Below are 18369 nucleotides of genomic sequence, written 5' to 3' on the forward strand. Positions count from 1 at the left end.
CCAAAAATGCATTTAGATGCATTAGCATACAATTTGTTTGTGCGCATGCACTCGAGCACTGCTCGCAAATGGTCAAAATGATTTTCCATATCCGACCGACCCTGCTCCGCACGACTATAGACAAAAATGTCATCGACATAAGCCTGTGCATAACCTCGATGAGGGCGAAACCGTTGCGTCACTAGACAATTAAATGTTGCCGGGGCGTTGGAAAGCCCTTGTGACATTACCAGCCACTCCATAACATGCCACTTGGGTGGCTAAACCGCTGTAAGCGGGATATCGCTAGCTCGCATGAGCAATTGGTAGTAACCATCGACTAAGTCCAATGCACTGTACATTGTACATCCCACCATAAAGTTCTGAAGAACATCCTTTCTAGGAATGGGGGTTTGTGCTGGTATAGTGACAGTATTAAGCTTATTATGAGCATATACAACGCGCCAATTACCATTTGGCTTTTTGACACAAAATGTTGGTGTAAAATGAGGTGATTTCTCTCTCGTACCATTCCAGCCTCGTGCTTAGCACGGAAGAAATCGTCAATGACGCCACACTTCTCCCTTGGTAAAGGCTATTGTCTTGTGACACATTATTTGGTTTCCGGACCAAGTCAATTTTATGACGAACAACTCTATCCGGAGGTAAAACAGATGGTAGATTATTACGTATCACATCTTGGAATTCCTAAATCAAGGAATAATAGGGATCCGTAGGACATCTAAGGATTGATGACCCATTTTTGCCCACTAAGTGCAGCTTTTGTGTCATCCAGGACAGCTTCGTCTAGAAGTGACGATGAGATCAACTCAACCATAGGTCGAATGGCCACCATTTCAGATAAGTCTCCAGCCTTTAAGGCTCGGCCGCACTCATCAATAGACATTTCGTCTTGCTCTAAAAGAGCATGTTACGAAGGGATTGCCGCAAGGCTAACTTCTCCCTCAATGTTACCGGTTACACCATTTACAAGCGTATGTAATTGCTCACTCGTATCACTCTGTGAGGGTATACACGCTTCGTGTCCATCCTGTCTTGGGCTGAAGACAATGCGCCTCTTATAGGCCGGGATATTCACGTCCCCGGGTTTTCCATCCTGTATTGGTTCTATTCAAGACATAGTGTATAATTTGACATTCGACAAGGAGTTAGGTAACGCAACTTCCTTATCTAGCGAATGTTTACGTGTCGCTTCAAGTGAATTAGAAGGGTTTGACCCAAAATGCCCTGGCGAATCGCCAATAGTGTCACAATTGACACTCAGTATGGTGCCACCTCGGCCGACCACACTCGGTGGACTTAGACGTGCCACTCTACATATCTCAGGGAAATTGCACCCTTGAGGTCCAGGCGAACCGCCAGCAGTGTTACTACTGACACTTAGTATGGTGCCACCTCGGCCGACCATACTCGGTGGACTTAGACGTGCCAGTCCACGTATCTCAGAGATATTGCACCCTTAATGATTCGCCCTTAGGCCAACAATACTTTCAGCATTCAGTGAATCGTTATAACAACGAGTGTCACTCGACGGAGTGCGTGCCGTTCCACTTATTTTTGCAGAGTCGGGCTCAAAATTAATGTTTTTTTAACATTAGAGTTTATTAACTCAGACATGCCATTGTCTTAAACACTGACAGACTCATTCAATGATCCGCGCCAATAGCGCTTTTGTTGCCTAGCAAAGGTGGATTCATGACTCTCCAAAACTTTGCTAGAAACATTGCGCGTGGCGCCTTAGGTCTTAGACCTCCAATCAATACATGGCTCATGGTGTTGTAACCAGGCCATACCAAGGATGAGATCATATCGCAAATCAGAATCAAGGACGAGACAGCGTTCCATACTGTCAAAGTCCGAAAACTTTATACCTAAGTTCATTGAAACTTTGGGAACAGTGACACGAGTCCCAGTCGCTAAGCGAACAGAGATTGTATCACTTTTATGCGCTTCAAGCGCCTCAATGTATTGTTGTCTTCCTTCAAAGGAAAGACGTCGAGCATAATTGAAGACGCTGCTGAGTCAATTAAAATTGGTCACGGCTTATCAAAGCCCTTTACAGTCGCTTGAGCAACTAGCAAGCCAGGCTTGTACTCTCGCCTCGTGCCATTAAGCACCGAGCTAATAGGGGCTAGATTCTGTTTACTCTCACCTCCTTGAGGTTCAATAGAGCCTAGTTTTTCCCCATAAGGGCACCCCGCACCTACTGGGTATCGACGTTTTCCCGCACCGTACCAGATTTCTGGTACAGGTTGGAATTGGTGGTCTTTCAAGCTTTACGCATATTTCGTAGGGGACAACCCGGTCGTAAAGGCTTCGTGCATCCGCACATATAACATCTTCGGATGTTCTTGTGCTGTTCTTCAGCCTAAAATGCCTCTACTCGTTCCACGACGAGGCTTAGATCCGTGGGTTCCGGTCTATTTGACGGTACCCATGTGCTCAAAGAGCTTGTTCGATAAACAGGCGTGCTAACGCGAGCTGGCTTAAAGTCGAACTCAGCGCGCAGCGCTCTGGCAACTGCCTCTTCAAAAGTATCAGGATGGGACCGAAAATTTCCGTAAGTGACATGCCCTCATTGAGAGTTCCATATAAACTGTTACGACAATTGCTTCTTGCACCGGGTCATGATGCATAGATGCAACGAGGGTCCTCAACTCCTGGACGTAGTCCCCTAGGGTTTGTTTACCCTGTCGAGTCGCTAGGAGCCGTGCTCGCATGGAAAAGCCTGATCAGGTAGTAAAAACATACTAGTCATTTGCTGTTTTAGCGAATCCCACGAAGAAAAAGCGTCTTGTACGATAGTGCCCACTCCATGACTCTACCTCCGAATTTGGAAATGGCCTTGGCCACCTTTTGCCCTTCTGTCAAGAACAAGGCGGAATCAATGGACATCTCCTTCTGCTTAATTCAAAACGAGAGAATTTCTCCCTCTTTTCCCTCAAATGTCTTCACATTGACAGCTAGATGGCGAGCCTTCGGCTCTGAATCAGGTACAGAGATGTACCGGGTTGGCATAGATACCGCTAAGTGATCTTGTACCTGACCGATCAGGGAGGCTTCGTATGGCATGACGGCTTCAAGCCTTGCATGCAGGACCTCTGGTCCCTGGGAGATAACAAATTCCACGTGTTTAAGCCCAAATAAGGTTTTGAGCTTGTCATAAGCGGCGCGTTGCGCTTCTGACAGTTCTGGAACCTCTTCCATTTCAGTGAGAAATTAGTTTTGTAAAGACTCAAGCGTAGATTGGCTACTAGTGCTACCAGGTGTAGCGGAGCTACCTCGCTTTTGAAGTCAGAGGAAGAATTATAGACTCAGAGAGTCTCTTAGTTCTATAGAACTAATGGGTTTAACAACTCAGGGAGTTGTACAAGTTATTAAAGCTTAATGAATCCTAGTTCAAGGGATTCAGGGTTTCGTAGTACCAAGTGGCAACTAGTGACCCAGAGCATATACCTTAGAAAGGCTTCTTTCTCTTACAGATCACTGCACACGCCAGATTTATATCTGGCAGCGACCACATTTGTTACTAATAATAAATGGAAATTAAGGAATTAACTATTTTTAAAATATTTAAAATAGTTCATCACTAAAATCGCAAGTATGATAGGTAACATATGCGGCGTTAAACCTACGGGTTCCAATTTGACAACCAAAGAGGTTGATGTGTACGAATGGGGCACACATCGGTTGGAGAACCGGTACATACTTTTTCCATAAGAAAATTGCTATTTGGCTAAATCCGATTGAATTATTCAGTTCTAACAAAAAAAACGCTCATTTCCTGCGAGCCATCTTAGCAACCTAGTCCTGACGGCATCTTTCGTGCATGCTACGGACGACTGTTTTTTTGCGCAGGAACACATCCACTAAGTGCTGCATTTCGAGCTTCGTATCTCGACCAAGTCTGTGCAATACGTTCCAGCCAATGCTCGCTCTACACCGACGTGTTACCGTAGCCGAGCAGCAAGTGCGAAAACACCACTACGACCGCTTTGACAGTCGCCACGAGGACTACCATGTCGGGCGACATGGTAGTTTTCGGTCCATGAATAACACAATTACCGTCGGCTAGATGCGTACACGTGGGCCGCTTCCGAGACACCTGGCAGCGCAGTTCATGAAGACTATGCTGACGCACTTTACCACCTCCACGCAGCATTTGCTGGATGAACGGTACTTTACGCTGCTCCCTACTGTGTTGAGTCACGCGACCATTGATCTCATGAGGGGCCAATATGCTCAGCTACTAGCTTAAATTATGCAAGTGTACCCCAATATCGCACGAATTTCATAAGTTTCTTGCCAGTGTGTAAAAAGCAAATCCCCGCAGCATCTGTCATCAAGAAGACTCCCTTGGGGAGCAACGTCGTGACATCTTTGAACATGTCATGGTGTCCTAACTCTTCTAAACCACATTAGCGTTGGTCAAAGCGTCCTAGTTTCTAAAATTAGCCGTGCCAGATCATTGAGATCCCGTGTAGAGTATAGAACCTTGTCAGGTTCAAACTATAACATAGGCACGAGGAGATTGCGAGATACGATATACTGGTGTTTCCTCTACACTAGCTCGAGGGGGTACGCACTTGCTTCGAGTCTTTTGCAACACGTCTGAGCGCACTATTCAAAAAAACGTCATGGTTCTCAATGCAACACGCAAATTACAGAAGTTTGCGTTTTATACACAATGCCAACAATCTCCTAATCTGTTCGTTTATCGTCATGCTGTACATAATGGTATTCACAACAAGCAAATATTGCCACGATGACACCGACTCTTTGTGTTGTTACCAATAAACGTCGCAAACGTTGCTTTATCATACAAGAAGGTGACTTATCGACAGAGCATTACGTACAGAAGTGAAGGCTATCATCGGGAATGGCCTATTTCGAACCAGGACACGAAACCACAAATGAATTGTTTTTTATGGCCTAGAATTTGTTGCATGTCTCTCCCAATATCCAGACTTTGGCTTTTGTTTACTTTGTCCGAATGATCGATCACGGAGTTGTGCACTAATTGCAAACAAGTGCCATTCATATACCCCATCCGTGCTTTGATCACACATCCTCGATGCACTCAGTTGTTTTTTTGCATTAATTCCAGCAATAGACTTCTCAACGAACATCGAATTTCATTGTGTTACTTTCCTTCTACCCCTGCGACTCCTGAAGCTGACACGACCGACGTCATGAATCTTATCCGCGCCATGTTTGTAGCCGCCCTTGTTGCATGCACTCGTAATGGGGTGCACGCTAAAGCCTCGGAAGCAGATCTCGTTACGCTACTGACCACCAACAGTGAGATAGTAACTTCGCAGCGGCTACTCAGAACCAGCGCGGAGCCGGACGACAACGACGAACGTGCCATCAATATTCCTTTCATTACCAATTATAATCAACGTACCAGAATCAAGGCTCCTCTCAAAGAGCTAAAAAAAGATTCAAACATCCTTTCGAATGTGAAGCAGCGACTTGCTCTTGAGAGGGTAGTGAGGAAGGAGATATATAATCGTGGAGGCTATCAAAATGCTAAGAAAGTGTTGGAAGAGACTGACGTGAACGATCCTGGAAGGGCGATACTAAATTCTCACGTAAATCTTTACAAATGGTTTCATAATGTCGACAAGTAAGTCGATATGCAATCTAAGTCGAGTTTTAGATTTGGCTTTGATGATTTTTCGTTTCCATTTTCTTTTGCTTTATCCTCTTGCAATATCTTTGTCATCAACCGTGCTCCTTATTGAGTGTAACATTCCTTGTCGACGTCGAATGCTCTTTGTTTTGTTGCACAGTCCTCGTTAAGCGTGGCGTAAGACTCTTACCAACGACAAGAGATTGCATTCTCGTACTACCGAATTTCCTCGGAAGGCCTCCATCTCTAGTTATGTAGTGTAATGATCATGCTTTCTTTTGATGCAATTTATCCAAAGCCATTGATTTAATTTGAAGCTTTCGCTTATTAAAGTCGGCATCTGTGCAGATTGCCCCGCAATGCGCTGCAACTGGCTAAAGTTGCCCTAATGTTACACAGTCCCCGATAAGTACACTTTGTGCACTTCAAAGGATGGTCAATTACTTAAAAAAGTAACAAGACCTATAACTTGGCTGTGGTTCACATTGTGACCCACCCCTTGTGTATGTGATGCACGTAGGTGCATTCACATTAGGAGGGATGACGCCTAGCGTCATCCGTTACGCGAGGTATCTAGAAATACATGCTGGCTGTAATGTGGCACACATCCGTTGGAGAACCGTTGTTGTGGTACATTTACTTTTTGGGTAAAATACCCTTTTATCTAATCTTAAAATAGTTGGTTATTTAAATCCCATTTATTATGGGTACCAAATGTGGTCGCCACCAGATATAAATCTGGCGGCCAAAATATTTATTTTAGTAGCTAGGGTCTCCTTTTTTGGATTCAGCAGATGGAAATGTCCATTGATTCCGCCTTGTTCTTAATAGAACGGCAAAAGGTGGCGATATCCATTTCCAAACTTGGAGGTAGAGCCATGGAGTGGGCACTATCGTGCAGCACATCCATAAACGACGCTTTTCCCTCATGGGATTCGCTAAGTCAGCAAATGACCAGCATGTTTGCATCGCCTGATCAGGCTTGTCGCATGCTAGCACGGCTCCTAGCGACTCAACAGGGTAAAAGAACCCTAGGAACTTTGTCCAGTTGAGACTCCTCATTGTATCTATGGTTCAAGACCCGGTGCGAGAAGCAATTGTAGTGATCATCTTTATGGGGGGTCTCAATGAGGGCGTTGCCCGAACGGATTTGTTCCGATCTCATCCGGCTACGCTCGAAGAGGCAGTTGCCATAGCGCTACCCGCCGAGTTGACTTTAAGTCTGCTCGCGTTAGCACGCCTGTTTACCGAACAAGCTCTTCGAGCACATGGGTTTCGTCTAATAGAGCGGAACCTATGGATTTAAGCCTCGGTGAGGAAGAAGAAGAGGCTCTTTAAGCTGTGGAACAGCATAAGACCATCCGTAGATGTTATGTGTGCGGAAGCACAAAACATTTACGCCCTGCATGCCCTCTTCAAAATTCGCAATAATGCTCGAAAGAACTCCAACTCCGACCTACACCCGAGATCTGGTACGGTGCGGGAAAACGTCGATACCCAGTAGGTGCGGGGCGCCCTATTGGGGAAAACCTAGGCTCTGTTGAACCTCAAGGAGGTCAGAGTAAGAGGGCCTGGCCCGAATTAGCTCGGTGCGTTATGGCACGTGGTGTGAGTACAAGCCTGGCTTGTTAGTCGCTCAAGCGACTATGAAGGGCTTTGATAAGCCATGGTCAATTTTAATTGACTCAGTAGCGTCTTGCAATTATGCTCGACGCGTTTCTTTTGAAGGAAGTCGAGAATACGTCGAGGCGCTTAGAGCGTATGAAGGTGATACAATCACTGTTCGTTTAGTGACTGGGACTCGTGTCACTGTTTCCAAAGTTCAATTGAACTTAGGTATAAAGTTTCTGGACTTTGACAGTATGGAACGCTGTCTCGTCCTTGATTTGCATTCGAGATATGATCTCATTCTTGTTATGGCCTTGTTAGAACACCGTGAGCCATGGATCGATTGGAGGTCTTAGACCTTAGGCGCTACGCGCAATGCTCCTAGCAAAGTTTCGGAGAGTCATGAATCCACCTTTGCTCGGCAACAAAAGCGCTATTGGCGCAGATCATTGAATGAGTCTGTCAGTGTTTTAGACATTGGCATGTCTGAGTTAATAAACTCTTATATTAAAGCATTAATTCTGAGCCCGACTCAGCAGAAAAATAAGTGGAACGGCACGTACTCCGTCGAGTAACACTCGTTATAATAACGATTCACTAAATACCGAAAGCATTTTTGGCCTAAGGCCGAATGATCAAGGGTGCAATATCCCTGAGATACGATGAGTGGCACGTCTAAGTCCATCGAGTGTGGTCGGCCGAGGTGGCACCATACTGAGTGTCAATAGTGACACTATTGGCGATTCGCCAGGGCAATTTGGGTCAAACCCTTCTAATGCACGTGAAGCGACACGTAAACATTCGCTAGATAAGGAAGTTGCGTTACCTAACTCCTTGTCGAATGTCAAATTATACACTATGTCTTGAATAGAACCAATACAGGATGGAAAACCCGGGGACGTGAATATCCCGGCCTATAAGAGGCGCATTGTCTTCAATCCAAGACAGGATGGACACGAAGCGTGTATACCCTCACAGAGTGATACGAGTGAGCAATTACGTACGCTTGTAAATGGTGTAACCGGTAACATTGAGGGTGAAGTTAGCCTTGCGGCAATCCCTTCGTTGCATGCTCTTTTAGAGCTAGACGGAATGTCTATTGATGAGTGCGGCCGAGTTTTAAAGGCTGCTGTTTTACCTGTCCATCATAAATTGACTTAGTTTCGGGAACCAAATACTGTGTCACAAGACAATGGCCTTTACCAAGGGAGCAGTGTGACGTTATTGACGATTTCTTCCGTGCTAAGCACGAGGCTGGAATGGTACGAGAGAGCAAATCTCCTCATTCGACACCGACATTTTAAGTCAAAAAGTCAAATGGTAAATGGCGTATTGTACATGCTTGTAATAAGCTTAATGCTGTCACTATACCAGCACAAAACCCTATTCCTAGAAAGAATGTTCTTCAGAACAATATGCTGGGATGTTCAATGTAGAGTGCATTGGACTTTGTCGATGGTTACTACCAACTGCTCATGCGAGCTAGCGATATCCCGCATACAGTGGCTAGCTCCCCAACCGGCATGTTATGGGAGCGGCTAATTATGCCACAAAAATTTCCAACGCGCCGGCAATATTTTCTCGTCTAGTGACGCAACTGTTTCGCCCTCATCGAGGTTATGCACAGACATCCTTCGATGACATTTTTGTCCATAGTCGTGCGGAGCAGGGTCGGTCGGATATGGAAAACCATTTAAACCATTTGCGAGCAGTGCTCGAGTGCATGCACTCAAACAAGTTGTATGCCAATGCATCTAAATGCATTTTTGGCGCAGACGAATTTTTTTTTAGGATGCTTTATTGGAAAGTGAGGCTTTAAGGCGGATTCCGCTAAGGTTAAAGCCAAAGTAGATTGGCCGGTTCCTAAAAACCAAAAGAATTTGCGTGAGTGGTTTGGTCTCGCCAATTATTTACACAAATGTAGCGAAAATGTCGCTGATATGGCTAGGCCATTATCTAATCTCCTTAAAACGGATACAGAATGGTGCTGGACTAGCACAGTTCATAATGCTTTTCGAGCAGTTAAGGATAGTCTTATCCATGCCTCGATTCTGGCACTGCCAAACCCAAATTGGCCTTTCAGTGTCGTCTGTAACGCATCGGATTCTGCCATTGGCAGTGCTCTGTTACAACCAGATGTTGATGGGCATGAACGTGTTATTGCGTTCGAGTCTACACAGCTTAAAGCTGCGGAAATGAACTACCCAGTTCATGACAAGAGTTACTTGCCATGAAGTATGCTCTCGTCAAATTCAGAATTCATCTGCTTAACTCTAAGCCGTTTGTGATATATACAGATCACGCGTCATTACGCACGGCGACTAAGTCGCCCCATCTCTCACAGAGAATGGCCCGATGGCTACCAGTTTTCGAAGAATACAACTTCGAGGTGAAGTACAAGCCCGGGAAGCAGAATGCTTTGGCCGATGCGTTATCACGCAGGCCAGATTATGAGCTTTCTTATTAAGCGACTATCTTGTCGCCTATTCCTGAATTAATCCGTTCGGCTTACGCTAAGGATGAACAGTGTGTAGCTCTGCTACGAGCTTTAAAGAGCTCTGATTCAGATATTAAATTGCCGGCACGTTTGCGTGCAAGGTTATATCAATGGTCTATCGATAACGACCTGTTGCTTTATTGCACAGACGCCGCGGACCCTTTACGTGTCGTTATTCCTCATGATGAGGATGTGAAGTACCGGATCCTATATGAGGCAAATGATACTGTCCTTGGTGCTCATCTCGGTAGAGAAAAGACCTACGGCTCTATTAGCCGGAGTTATTGGTGGTTCAAACTTTATGAATGGGTCAGCACATATGTTCGCACATGCAAAACTTGCCAACGAGTTAAACCCCCGGCGCATGCTGCTGTAGCGTTCCCGTCCTCATAGGTTGCTGGCAGTCCATTAGTATGGATTTTGTTTTCGGTCTACCGAAAAATTCAGCCACTAACTCCGGTATAGTGGTCTTTGTTGACCGATTGAGCAAAATGGCTCACTTAGCGGCCGTTCCGGATTCCATTGACCGGATGAACGTCGGCGGGCCCCGAATCCGTTCCCGGAACGTGGTGCCGCTGATGTATTAATTGCATTGAGCAGGACACGGGACCTTGAGTCCAACATCATTACGAATCCGCTCGATGAAGAGCAAGATGTAGCATGAGTTTGTGTCTGTAGTTACTATAATCCCATTTATTATGGGTAACACATGTGGTCAACGCCAGATATAAATCTGGCGGCCAAAATCTATTTTAGATTAGCTACTATAGTTTTAAGATTAAAATATTTAAATAAAGTGCAGTTCCCATTTGATTTAAAAGCGTGTAAGTGCCTTTCTAAGGCTTGCGCATTGATCTGCAAGAGATAAAAGCATTTCTACGTATATCTTCTTGGGCACTAGTTGCCACTTAATTCTACGAAGCTCCTAATCCCTTGAACTAGGATTCCTAAAGCATAAATAGCTTGTACGACTCCCTGAGTTGTTAAACCCATTAGTTCAATAGAACTAAGTGACTCTCTGAGTCTGAAAGTCTTCCTCTGACTTTAGGAGCGAGGTGGCTCCGCTACAGAAATGGATCTGGAAAATACAGCAGAAAAAAGAATGATCACTGCATTATCATACTGGTGATAGATGCTTTAGCAAAAGACTAAATTGCACGATATAGAAGCTCTTGGCTTCGGCGAGCGATTGCTTGTGCAATGCTTGATGATGACTGTGCAACGAAGCAATGAGTTTTTGAAGTCGACAAGAAATATTTTACTTATTAGCTTGCACGATTAATAACATATATCTCAACAGGAGATAGCAAAAGTAAAGAAACACGGACATCTTGAAAACTGAATCATCGAAGCCAATTCTGGTATTAAAACAAGTTCGGCTTAAAGCTATATGGCGACTTGCCAGCCGATCTTGTCCCTATTAACCACGTCACAAAACGTTTCTTCATCAGTATTTTAAAGATTCCTTCCTATCCTTTAATTCATGAAGTCGTCTTGGTTGACCACATTCGCAACGTGCATTGATGTCCTTTTTGGCAGGGACTCTACGAAAATTGAAACCACAACTCTGCGTTAGCAGAGTGTAACGGGGTGTATCGTTACATGAAATTAACACTTAAAGGTTGTTAATTAATAAATTATCTAAAAGGTAGATAACATTTGGAGGATATTACTTTATATAGTGATATCCTGAATTCTTATTCATAAATAGGTGTAGGCCATTATGTCTATTTATTCCGCAGACTAATCAGCTGTAGAAGTAATCAAAGAGAGTTACAAGATAAGATAGATAAGAATCCATTTACATGTTTAGTATTAGTTTATAGTTAAGTCAGCATTTACAAAGATAGATTAAGAGACACTTAACTATATTAATACAGTTTTCATTTTACCCTCTTAAGTTAACTTGTCTTAAGAGAAGTCTTCCTCTATACGTACAGTGTACGTCACCTAACGAAAGGCACCACTCACATCTGAAGCAGTGTGAAATGGACTTGTACTGAAACAGTACAAGTCGTAGTGCCCCGTTACACAGAGTGTCTACCTTTTTTTATTTCAAGCACGTTCTAAAAAATTTTTAATAAGAGGTCTTCTCCTTACTCAGCCTCTTATCCGTTGTCCGATGAGAAAAAGAGCACTTTTTCCAGCTAGTGATTTTTTATTAGCTGTTCCACTATCTGCGACAACACAGCATATGTTGAGATTTAAATGATAATTTGTTTCCATTGTCACTACAAGTAAATGATGCTTGAAATGGCCATTGCAAAATTTCCTCGTTGCCGTCCAGGTCCAAGTTGGTTCTGAGTAGCCAAAGCGAAGTAACCATCGCACTTTCGATGGTCAGTCAAGTCTAAAGACCTGCTTCCGGATATTGCGCGTGCGGATCAAACCGAATGCATGTGAGAAGAGCAACTAAGCTCATCAGGCATAGAAGAAGCATAAAGCCGGTCCTTACAGCTTCAGGAGTTGCACGGGTTGGTGCAAAGTTGAGAAAATAATACTTATGTTAGTAAATGAATTGTTTCGCTAGAATTTCACGCAGAACATCGAGGCTGGGTGATTTAAGCTCGGAAAGAATGTACGAATGGCCATTTGTTTGCAATTATTGCACAGCGTCATGATCGATCATTCTCGGACGAATAAATTATCGGCCAAAGTCTGAAGAGTAAAAGGAAATTCTAGGCCATAAGAAACAATTGATCTGTGATTTGGTGGCCTCGTCCTAACTGTGCCGTTCCCTAATGTAGACGTTGTAATGGAGCATATATCGCTTTCGCTCTAGTACTAGCTAGCCTGCACTGATAACAGAAGAGGTGAAGGTACTTCATCCACGTACACGACGTGCAAAGGAAGGTTTACAGCCGCTAGCGACTTAAAGTTATGACTAAGGTTGACTTAGTAAAATGAAAAGTAAAACTTAACCAAAAAAGCTTTTTAGTATTGCGATCTTCTCAACTGACTTAACCTATTGATTTCACTATGATGATGAGTCATCGCTCATTGTCCAATCGCGCGTCTAGCTTCTTTTGGTGGTACTGATTTCAACTTAAATCAATCGATGAACAGAACTGCAAAGATTATTACCGCGAATGGAAATAATTAAAATGTTCAGTAAAGTTATTAAGATAATAGCTTTATTTTCCTTCATTATTTCTCGTATAGGAAGTAAAATCTAAGGACCGGAACACCCCACTACTCCTCCCACCTTACACAGCATGACTGATGTAGAACGATAGAGACTATTGTTGTGTCTCTCTCTGTAAGGAAGCCCGTATTGTCTTTTTCAATTCCAACTATTCCGCATCGTAATTGAACCCGTGCGCGTCGCCTTTAAGGTGGGAAATTTGGCAGCTGCACGATTAAGTGCTGTTGCTAATAATGTGAATACAACGTAGACGCTCAGAAGTCCACTGCAGGAAACAAATTCACACTGACTCCGAATGAAGGCGTCTTGCATGAGTCGGCTGAATGCTGAAATCACCGACTCAAAAATTTCTTCCAGTTTCTATGGCTCGTCGCGGATGATGCTGCCAAACAAACGGACTCTGAGGTATCGTTCTTCGCGAGTTTGTTCAGCTCGGCTGAACCTCTTGTTACGTAGTCTTTCTGTGATGAGTCCGATATTGGTGGCTTTGCTAGTGCTGTTACCATGCATAACAAGGCACGAATTGATCGTTAAGATCTTTTTGAAAGGAACGTTGTCCTTAATACTAACATATGCCAAGGAGGAGGGATCGCAATGCGCCGCATCTCGCGCCTCGCTTCCCAAAAGAAATTTTTATTGCCCACTAAAGGCAGCATTTTTCGTTGGTCTGGACTGGCTAACAAACAATACAAATTTCTGTTGTTTTCCCGGTGACGACGAACGCGAAATTTTCATTGATGCTTTTTTCGACGTCGGTAGTATATTGACAAGCGTGCAAAGGAATCGAACCCTTAGGACACTCTTGAAAGTGTTGGCCGCGAGGTCTGGCCAAACACACTTATTACGGTATGTGGCTGTTTGAAAAGATCTGTTGTCGGTGCAGGCTACAAGCTGTACCGGTTGTATAGAGAGGCAGGCAGGCTTACCTGCCTCTCTTAGAAAGACCGATATCCCTTCTGAGTTAAGAACGCTGTCCATGCCCCTTGGGAGGCTGACTCTCTAAAAATTTTATTGAAGATCATGCATCTCCTATGAGATGCGCAAAGGAATTGACAATTTTTAATCCATGTACGAGCGCGTGAAGAGCTCTTTTTCTCCAGAGGTCTTTCTGGATCAATTTTAGGTCTCGTCAAACTGTTCGACGAGACCCGAACCATTTTGGAGCAAGCTTTCGAACTATCATGAGAGGGTGGGTACCCTCTCAATTGAATCAGATAACTCGTTCGGACCCCGTAATCTGGGGGTGGTTCAGGAAGCGCTTCACAATAAAGCGCTTTATCTATTCGAGTTTAACAATGGATGATGAAGATAAACCGGGTCCGACTTACTCGTCGGACTCGACTTTTCACGATGATTTAAACCGAATCGTTTGGCACTAGACGTGGATAATGGACAGTATCGTCGTCATGACTTCATGTCGACTGTCAACAATTTTCGCATCGATAAGCATGACGACCGAATGCGTCAACCAATTGGTAAACGAACGAGCGCTTCAAGACCTTCGTGTCAAGCTAGTAAAGCGTATCAAAACAAATCATCCTTGACGGATAAAGCGAAACGGATGAGCCGGGACCACAAGTCCCTGGCGGATGCATTGGAACGTTACGGCATAGTTTGTTACCGGAATAAGTCGTGTACTGGTAGTACGGGCGAAGACGTCCATGATGCGCAAGCGCAAATCATTCTGAATGGCGATGATGTCAGGAGAGACCGTTGTGCGTTCTGTATCGATCTTATTATAATCCATACAAAGTCATCAATTCTTTAGATAATTTAGTAAGCATTAAGAGAGCCTTATCTTGTTTGTAGGCTTTTTATGACGTCGTAAGTTATTTTAGCGACTAAACACTTGAAATTTGTGTTGCAACAGAGGCCTAATTCAGAGTGTTAATTGGCGCAGCCGTTTCAAATCCGGTCGTCGCCAAATTGCATCATCGACGATATTAAGTCGTCCTGGTTTGCAATTAACGCGGAAGTTAAACACCGCGAATAAAGAAAACCACCTCGCTAATTTTTGCGAGAGGTGTGGACTGCTTTCAGTAATGTGTACGACAAATAATCCGTAGCAAGAATGGAGGGTCCTCTTTCTCAGAAGGTGAACTTCAAACTTAGCCACTGCATATTTCATGACAAGGAGTTTCTGTCACGCACTGGATAATTGCGCCCGTCTGATAGAAGCTGACGCGACTGATAGCAGACGACGCTCTCTGCGCCGTTTGTGTCATATCTCTTTAACGCACAGCCGATTGCACAATTGCTGGCATCAAAGACCACGTAAAATGGCATGTCTTGGTCCGCAATCACCAATATTGGCGATTTTATCAAGCTTTGCTTGATATACGCAAAGGATCGCTAACAATCAGCGTTTCATATTCATATTCATAACCATTTTTCATTTTGTTTGACAAACAAAGAGAATTTCCTGTCATTTCGGCATAATATACCGCTAAACCGATGAGCTTTCGAAGCCCTTTTACATCGACTAGCACATGCCAGCCCCGGAGTTTGCCTTGATCTTTTCAAGATCATGCATACACCGTATTAGTTAAGAAGTGGAAATTCGATTTCTGCGAGTTAACACTTTTCTATTCAACTCTTGCTTACGCATTAGTGTAAGAATCTTTTGGACGTGGGCACGATAAACTTCAACATTCTATTTTCCGTTCATGGTTTTGATAAAAATGCAGGCTTCATCAAAATAATTGTATCGAAATCTCGCAACAGATCTGTTGAATATGGTAGGGCTATTACCGAGAGCCTGTGGCATAACCAGCTACTCTCGAAGCATACCGTTTGGGATGCTTACTGCTGTGAACAAAATATCCTGTTCGCGCATCAGATCTGATAGTATCTGCTCATCAGTACAATGAAGAGATGATACTCTCTGACATATCGTCAATGATTACGTCTTGTCGTGGTATCAGCATTGAGCCGGTACCGTTGCAGCGTTCAGTTATTAAACACGTTCACAATCCGCCACCTCGTGTTGCCTCACGCACTTAGAAGGTCGGAGAGCGATAAGAGGTGGGTCTTTTCTTCACATGGCTCGCTGCTAAGCTACCGTCATAAGAATTGTCAGTAGCTAATACACAGTGACGAAGCAGTGAGCATTGCTTCATGGCAAAGTACTTCGAACCTGTATCAGGTCGTTTTCGTGTCGAGTGCTTTTATCCTTCAGCAACTCGCACGGTATCGAATCAGGCACGGTATCGAATCAGGGGATTACGGCAGTGCGTAGATCTTTTTGACTTTGCCACTATGCAGATCACGCAAGAACTGTTTCGAATCTAGCGTTGGCAATTGAGTTATCTTCAAAGTTAAATTCAAAGGCGCTATCAGATCAAGTGCATAAGCGCCTACACTTGACCCGTTTTTACTAAGACATTTAATGTCTTAGATTCCTCTGTGGGACTTATTTTCAAAAGAACATGGTTAATTTTGACCACAGGGTGCTTAAGAGCTTATTTTAAATTAATCTTGGGGCCTTTTTCCCTCAAGTTTTATTGGGGGGGGGAGGTATACCCCCCAACTGCCTCTAGCGGTGGTTGCGCAACCACACCGAGATCCTCTACGATCAACTCTCCAGTCGATCTTGAAATTCCGCACTGTTTCTTATAGATAAGCGTTTTGAACTTTCTTGGATGTTGCTTTCCAAACAAGCATCCTTGTTTCGTACCACTCAACTTATTTGAGTGGTCGAACTTTAACGCTGCCTGTACTTGTGTACAGCCGCTAGGATTCAGCTCCACGATGTGTTTGATATTCGCACAGATACCTTGTGCAGTCATGCTAACAACCGACTTACAAGTGAGGCCATCGCACTGACTCGTAGGACATTCACACGCTTCTGACCACTCCAAGACATTCATCTGATGACACTCTGATGAACGAGAGACAGGCATCGTCACGGCTTGATGCTGCCAATTTATACATGGCTCGTATTTTCTAAGCCATGGTAATCCAAGGATGATATCAAATCTGGCATCTAAAACAAGAACGATGAAATCATTATCGTACTGTTTACCCTTTAAAATGTATTGAATAACAGCTGCAACATATCTTTACCGTTACAGATGCGCCTATTGCTAGGTGCACTGTCATCTTCTTAAAGGTATATCGCGCCCAACGAACTTGAGCCTACGGATTTCTAGCGACTTGCGCAGAGTGAAATTGCTCGACGCCTAATAATTACCTAGGGAACGACGTGACAATTGCTTGGTTGTAACCCTTGAATTCTTGCCGTTTGTGAAAGATAGAAACCAGAGTGGACGAAAGCCTGTTTAGGCTGAATTTTTCCTGTTCTACTACAAAGATCGCTTGATCTAGCGTCTCTAATTTGAGGCAGAACGGATGGGCCTTGACGGAACCGCCCGCAAGGCTCATGATGATGACAGCAGTCTGTGTTTGTTTATCAATCGAAAAACTCACAATATAATCTCTAGATATCATGTATGTCGGACGTAAACTTGAATTTCACGCATCACCTGCTCTAAATCCAGGAGCTCTACTTGAGTTGAGTTCGACATGTGGTGGCTCAGACGTTCGTCAAAAGTAAATCTTAAAGACCTCAAACGGCGAACAACCTTGCGCTAACTGCTGGCCCGCCTACAATAAAACTCATCCGTTCGACCGCGTTCCATTCGAAGTCACTCAAATGAGTGAACCTCTTGCTTGTTGCGTGGAAGCGTTTATAAGAGGCACGATAGCCCTCTCCATCTTCATCCAACTAGTCCATGTTGAATGGTATTTGAGTGGTCGTTGAGCGGATCAGGAAGAGCTAGAAGGTGGACCGGGACACCTTTCGCTAATATTGCTTCAGTTCTAGCTAACCTACACTAGTATCAGTTAAGGTATCGTCGATTGCTTCACGTACACGACGTGCAGAGGAAGGTTTAAAGTTGCTTAGAATTCTTAGCGACTAAGGTGAACCATGAGGTAGACACAATATCGAAAAAAGTTAAGCGGTATTAAATGTATAAAGTTCCTACGTAATGTAATCTTCTTAACTGACTAATAAATTATTATCACGATGTATTGCGATTCATTGCATTACATATAATGACGCGACAGCTGCGATTGGCGGCATTTGATAGAAATTAAAATTAAGCAATAAATAGAATTGTCGCATTGCTACTACAAAATTACCATGTATGGAAATATTACAAATGTTGAGCAAACTGTCAAAAGAAATGATGGTAGGGCTGACCCCCTTGCCAACTGGACACCTTCCTCCTCACATATACTACATATATTGTTAGGGAACCCACACACCGCTTTTGGTATTGCCCCCATCTGCTTGTTGTAATTGAATTAAACAACGCATTAAATATGGCCATTGTATGAGTCATTCCACTGCGTCCCAAAATCAACAATTATTCCTTTTGAATCGTCTTTATATCGCCCTTTTGGCTTTTCGGTACATCACCGCCGCCCCCCAAAAAAAACTTGTTAGGAAACGCAATAGCCACACACCCTAATTATCTG

General features: G+C 43.9%; 2 protein-coding genes across 2 annotated transcripts; one reads left to right on the forward strand and one right to left on the reverse strand.

Moving 5' to 3' along the window:
- Nucleotides 1–3937: 3937 nt before the first annotated feature.
- Nucleotides 3938–4388, reverse strand: CCR75_008978 (uncharacterized protein; the record flags this gene model as incomplete). The annotated part of the gene is made up of 2 exons (XM_067967025.1): nt 3938–4246; nt 4287–4388. The coding sequence occupies 2 exons, from the start codon at nt 4386–4388 to the stop codon at nt 3938–3940; spliced, it is 411 nt and encodes a 136-aa protein (XP_067821862.1).
- Nucleotides 4389–5192: 804 nt separating this feature from the next.
- On the forward strand, nt 5193–5633 carry CCR75_008977 (uncharacterized protein; the record flags this gene model as incomplete). Its single annotated transcript, XM_067967024.1, has 1 exon — nt 5193–5633. One exon carries the CDS (start codon nt 5193–5195, stop codon nt 5631–5633), a length of 441 nt encoding a protein of 146 aa, XP_067821860.1.
- Nucleotides 5634–18369: the final 12736 nt, after the last annotated feature.

The sequence above is a fragment of the Bremia lactucae genome, linkage group LG11, assembly GCF_004359215.1.
Source record: "Bremia lactucae strain SF5 linkage group LG11, whole genome shotgun sequence".
NCBI classification, from domain to species: Eukaryota; Oomycota; class Peronosporomycetes; order Peronosporales; family Peronosporaceae; genus Bremia; species Bremia lactucae.